Source organism: Lipotes vexillifer, unplaced genomic scaffold (assembly GCF_000442215.2).
Source record: "Lipotes vexillifer unplaced genomic scaffold, Lipotes_vexillifer_v1.1 scaffold671, whole genome shotgun sequence".
Classification (NCBI taxonomy): Eukaryota; Metazoa; Chordata; class Mammalia; order Artiodactyla; family Lipotidae; genus Lipotes; species Lipotes vexillifer.
The window spans coordinates 2,982,379-2,987,993 of NW_006782851.1; the positions used below are offsets into that span (position 1 = coordinate 2,982,379).

Sequence of the window (5,615 nt, forward strand, 5' to 3'; positions counted from 1 at the left end):
CCTGGGAAACTAACACGCTATCCAAACTCTTTCTATCAGAACAAACCCTTGCCACCCTCCAAAGCCTGGATGAACTGGCCGCTTTCTCTCGGCACCTGGGAAGGGTCCCCTCAGCTCACGGAGTGTTCCCACTCCCATCAGCCCACCTGCCCAGAGGCTGTGCGTGCTTACGGATGCTCAGAGGACGTGGAGAGGACCATCGCTCTTACCTATAGCGGGCGACACACAAGTGGACCTTCCCCGAGTATCTCTGCTTGGCGGTATTGGAATTCCATTCATTATCCATCTATTGAAGACACAATGGACGTGCAGGTCACTGAAGCTGTAGGCGTCACATTTCATGCCGGAAGCACGCAGGAGATCCCTTCCACGGTCCCCCTGGGCTTTTCAGCCTCAGATGGTGGGACCCCCGTGAGATGCTGCCACACCCGGGTTCTTGGTCTTGGGTGTGACCCAGAGATGGGGGCAGGGTCCCTCCCTTCGGGCTTCTTGGTCACGCAGAGGACAGTTATAAAGAACTTGTCTCCCCCAATACTGTATGATATCACTTCTATGTGGAGTCTAAAAAGTAACACAAATGAAGGTATATGCACCACAGAAATAGACTCACAGACATAGATGACAATTTTTGTGGTTACCAGAATGGGGGAAGAGTTAGGAGTATGGGAGTAGCAGATACAAACTACTATATATAAAATAGATAAGCAACAGGATTTACTGTATAGCACAGGGAACTACAGCCATTGCCTTGTAATAACTTATAATGGAGTATAATCTGCAAAAATACTGAATCACTATGCTGACACTGACACAGCACTATAAATCAACTATAGTTCAATAAAAATTGATTAATTAATTAAAAGCTACTTTTAAAGAGACCTCATCTTCCCACACCCAGATTGGACTCAAGGTAAGGACCATCCCCCAACATAATTTAAGGCCTGAGACGTCACTGCCCCATACCCTGCCAGGCTCCTCGGAGGACACATTTAGGTAATGCTTTGTGCCCTCAGCCCTCAAGGGCTCAGTGCAGGGAGGGGAGCACGCACGCGCGGATGGTGCCCGGTGCCCCCGGGAATCCTGACCAGAAAAAGGGACAGGGGGCCGCTTCCTCCCGATACCCCCCCACCCCGCCCCACTCCTCTCTGCTGCCCGAGTCTGCCGGGCACCGGGACGCTGCCTATAGGGGTTTCCTTACACGGGCCACAACTGTCTTGGGGTCGGGAGAGGGAGGAAAGGGCACCAGGGGAGTGTGGGAGTGACCATGAAGCCCGCCCACCCCGGGAGAACAAGGCCGGGTCCCTCCGGACACTCCCGCACCGGGGAGAGGGCTCTCCTGGGGGTCACAGCACGGCACTCCCCGTCTCAGGGCCTTCAGTGGTTCCCCCTGGACTTGGACCAAAAGTCGAGAGCTTCCCTGAGGCCTCAAGCCCCCTCCCCAGCTCCCAGCTCCTCTCCAGCCCCAGCGGGCTTCCCCTGCGCTCCTTCTCATGGATAAACAGACCATGAGTGGCCAAGAAGGGCCGCCCTGCCCTTCACCTCGTCCCTCCGGGTCACCGGCTTGTTGGGTTCACGACACTCGCTGTTACCCGACTTTTAGGTATTGACTTACTTATGGTCATTCAGCCCATGAGAGCAGGGACCCCCTCCGCCCCCGTCTGTAAACTGGGGCCTCACATCCTGGCACATAGTAGGTGCTCAATGAACGGGGGTGAGGGCATGAGAAAGGGTGGCTGGGGAGAGAGGGCGAGGGCTGCCAACACCCACAGCCCGCATCACGGCGCAGTGGGGCAGCTGCCTCGGCCAGGACAGGACTCACGTCGGATTCAAATCTGCATCTTGGGCCACCAGATCTTGACAGAAAGGTGGGCTTGATGGACAGAGGTTCTGGCTTGTCACCCGGGAGCGGGAGGGGCCGGATAGATTCACCGATCACAGTGCGGCTTCCAGTGGAGCTTTCCTGACCTGGACACCAACATTGGAGCAATTTGAAAGAAGACACCAAGGAAATAATCAAAGTGCACTGGTCATTTGCCTTCCCTGTGGGTCTTTCCCTGTCTTTGGCATCAGTCTTGGACTTTTATTTTGGGACCCACCCATCTCCCACTCTTAATCTACACCCCCGGCTCTGGGCTGTCCATCCGGCAGAGTCCACGCCTGGCTACACCAATTGTTTGGTGGAGGTGGTGGTGTTGCACATGAGATGGGAAGGTCCAATCAGAGAGAACTTCGTGGGAGTAATGGGCAAAGAGGCTCTCCTTTTTCCTGGCTTAAAATGGAGAGGAGATGAGACTCAGTGATACTGCAGCCACATTGCCACCAGGAGGAGGAAAGTCTGTCTGAGAATAGAGACTGCTCGTAGAAGGAGGAGCTGGAAGATGGAGAGGGAGGAACCGGATCCGGGTGGCATGGCTGGAGCCCCTGAATCCAGCTGTGCCTGAGGCTAAACCTAGGCTCTTCACCTACTCTATGGGATAAATAAATTCCTTTTTGCTCACACCAGTTTAGTCCGGCTTTGCTGTCACTTATGACTGAAAGAGACCTGACTTATACACAAAGTGGCCAAATGGTCAGGTTTATGGCTAAAAAATATTCTTGAGACTCACTAGGACCAAAGCAGATCTGCCCATCCTGTCCTCATGGGGCTGCTGAGCCCCAGCCCAGTGACATGTGGCAGGGCGGCGAGAACTGAGCACCTTGACCAATGCTGGCCCGGACTGTCAGATTAAGTCAGGCGTGTTTCTTTAGGATCAGATGTGAATTACAGAAGCAACCATTTCCCTTCCCCACGTTCTCACTGCCTGGTGGCCTGCGGATGTTCCTTTCTGGCTTTGTCTAGTCTCTGGCTGGCTGTGGCTCTCCCATCACAGGGACAGCTCCACTGAGGAAGATGACGCGCTGAGCCCAAATCAGGAAAAACATACAGGGTGAGAAGTGCTCCCACAAAGGCTGTGTAGAAGTCACCCCCAGAGAACCCCCACTCCCCTAGCTGATTGAGAGAACTGAGAACCTCGCGGGACCATCACTGCAACAAAGAATTCATGCTGAAGTGGACCCGGGGTCCCTGCTAGGAGGCCATATCTCAGAGCGCAGCGGCCTGGCTCTGGTCACTGCCCAGGACCCCTAATGACCACAGCAGCCAGTGCTTGGCATACAGCAGGTGCAAAGTCAATATTTACTGAATTAATTGACTCCCTCAGAAAGCCGGCGGAGGGTGTGGCCTGGCTGCAGGGTGCTTCAGTGCTGCAGGGGAGGTGTTTCACCCTGACACCGGACTCGCCCAGGCGAACGAACTGTGAGTGGAAGAGACGTGTCTTGCTTTGGGCCAGTGTCTAATTTCTTATGCTTCCTTTCCCTTGCAATGGAACATTCCAGATGGGAGAGGCTCAGCATTCCCGAGTGAGGACAGCGTGGAACCCATTCCCTGAGCCAACCTGAGATGGATGTGCAGTGTGATCGAGACCGAGACTTGTGCTGTTTCAAGCCCCTGAGGTTTGGGGATGTTTGTTACTGAAGCTGAACCTAGCCCATCCTAACTGATACACTGCTGCCGGGAATAGCAGGGGGTGACACCACCAGCAAAGGTGAGATGAGTATAGTAGAGTCACCTCATATTCACATTTTAACTTAAACAAATCCAGTTGTCTAGAGAAAAATATTTTGTTGCATGTGGCATTTTACCTGCCCTTCTGCTCTCTGAGTGAATGTGAGATTAGAGACAAAATCATGCAGTGCCCTCAGCTGCACACCCCTTCATGCTCCGCGTGTTTCAAGATATGCATTTTCTGGAAAATATGGCCACTAAGGTCAAATCAATGACTTTATCCAGTGTTTCACCAAAACCCAGAGCTCCAATACTGGAAGGAAACTGGCTGTGTAGGGGCAGCCCTGGGAGATGACATGCCCCCTTCCTAGGAGATCTCTAGGGATGATTCTGTCCCTGTGTGATTTCTGCCTTGCTGGTTGCAAATGTGACTCCACTGCACAGAAGGCGAGTCCCTTAGGGGCTCATGGTCAAGCGGTCCTTGTCTTCCTCAACCTTGGGCGGACCCAGCTTCAGGCAGGAGGCCCCCAGGGGATGCGCAGCACACCTGCCAGGTCCTGCTCTGATCCTGCACTGGCCCTGCCTTCTCCTCTGCCCCCACCCCCACCCCGCCCCGCAACCCTCCCCTTCTGCGTAAGGAGGAAAGGCCAGCCCAGCAGCGAGTTCCCTGTCACTCTCACCCGTAAAGGGGCCCCTGCCATCTGCCGTCAAAGAATGACTTTGAGGGGGACTTCAGGCCTACCAGGCATTCCTCCCACGACCAAGTGATGCTGGCACACCAAGGATGCGGCAAGGATGCTGCCAAGCCTGTCTGGCTTTGCCAGCAGGGGGCCCTCGTGGGCAAGGTAGCAGTTTATTAAATGAGCTCGTCTGTTATCACGATGGCTCTTCCAAATGGCTGAACAGAAGCCTTGGTGCAAACCTACTCCCCTACCGGGATCTGAGACAGAGTCCTGTTTTGGTCTTGTTGGTTTTGCTCTTAGTCAGCATCCATTTGCTTCCGTCGTGAATTAGATCCTTTTCTCCAGATAATCTCAACACCGACTGAACCAGGCCAATCACTGCTCCCCTCCCACCCCCACTGGCCCACGAGCTCGCCCTGGACTAACACGTTCTCACGCTGTGCTGCAAGGAATTCGCGTAGGGGGCCCCCAGCTGCTACTTTTAGAAGGGCCTGCTTGCAAGTTGGGCTGGGCTGTATCCCGGAACACAGCTTCTAAAGTGTTCCTGCACCAATAGGAAAGACTCCCTAAGTGACAGGGGTGCTTCCCTGTAACCAGACTGTATGCGCGGCCTGGCTTGTGCCGAGCGCCTGCCTCTCTCTGGGGGGCCTGGGGTTCTGGTGTGTGCCAGGCAGAGGTGCCCACGGGACCAGCCCCCAGTGGACCCTGGATGCTGCATCTCTACTGGGCGTCCCTGGGCCTCACCACCGCACGCGGGTGGCTGCTCGCTTGGCTGCACGGTGGGCGCTCTGGGTGATCCTCCCAGAGGAAAAAGGTACAGGCTGTCTGCACGTGGATCCCTCCGGACGCCCATCTCTGCGGGCCCACCGTGTATCTGTCCTGTGTCGCCGGAACAGTTCTGAGCCAGGAGGACACAACGTTGTGCTGAGTCCTGGGACTTACCGACTGCTCGCGACCTGGGGACCCTGAAAAACGTGCATGGCCGAGATCACGTGAAACTGCAGCCCCAAAGCTTCTCACCCAGTGGGAGCTGGAGAAACGGTCTTCATTTCTGGGAGGCAACCTTCTCTGACCACCTCGTCTAAGTGGCCCTGGGTCACTTGCTCTCTTGTCACCTGACCTCCCGCATCTGTCTGAGTGGGAAGCTGCCTAGTCACTCATCTGTCCCCTTGTTTCTTGTCTGTGCTCCCCCCACCAAGAGGGGCTCCACCCAGGGCCTGGCCATCTGCTCAGCATCACGGCCTGGGGGGATACCCTGTGCTCAGAACTTGTCTGTTGCGGGGGGGGGGGGGTGTCCAGAGCCCCCCCTCCCCCTGTCTTGTGCCATCACCCGGCTTGGGTGTGGGGCGAGGGGCCCGGCTGCACTCAGCCCTGCGGAGCACGCCTGC

General features: G+C 55.5%; 1 protein-coding gene across 1 annotated transcript in view; it reads right to left on the reverse strand.

Annotated features, from left to right (window-relative positions):
* Positions 1-5,615, reverse strand: part of RIMBP2 (RIMS binding protein 2) — a 112,326-nt gene that overhangs the window by 46,176 nt on the left and 60,535 nt on the right. Inside the window, exons 5-6 of the mRNA XM_007455449.1 lie at positions 1,820-1,965; positions 210-286 (exon numbers count right to left, since the gene is read on the reverse strand). Of these exons, the coding sequence (XP_007455511.1) occupies positions 210-286; positions 1,820-1,965 (223 nt within the window). The remainder of the gene's footprint in view (positions 1-209; positions 287-1,819; positions 1,966-5,615) is intronic.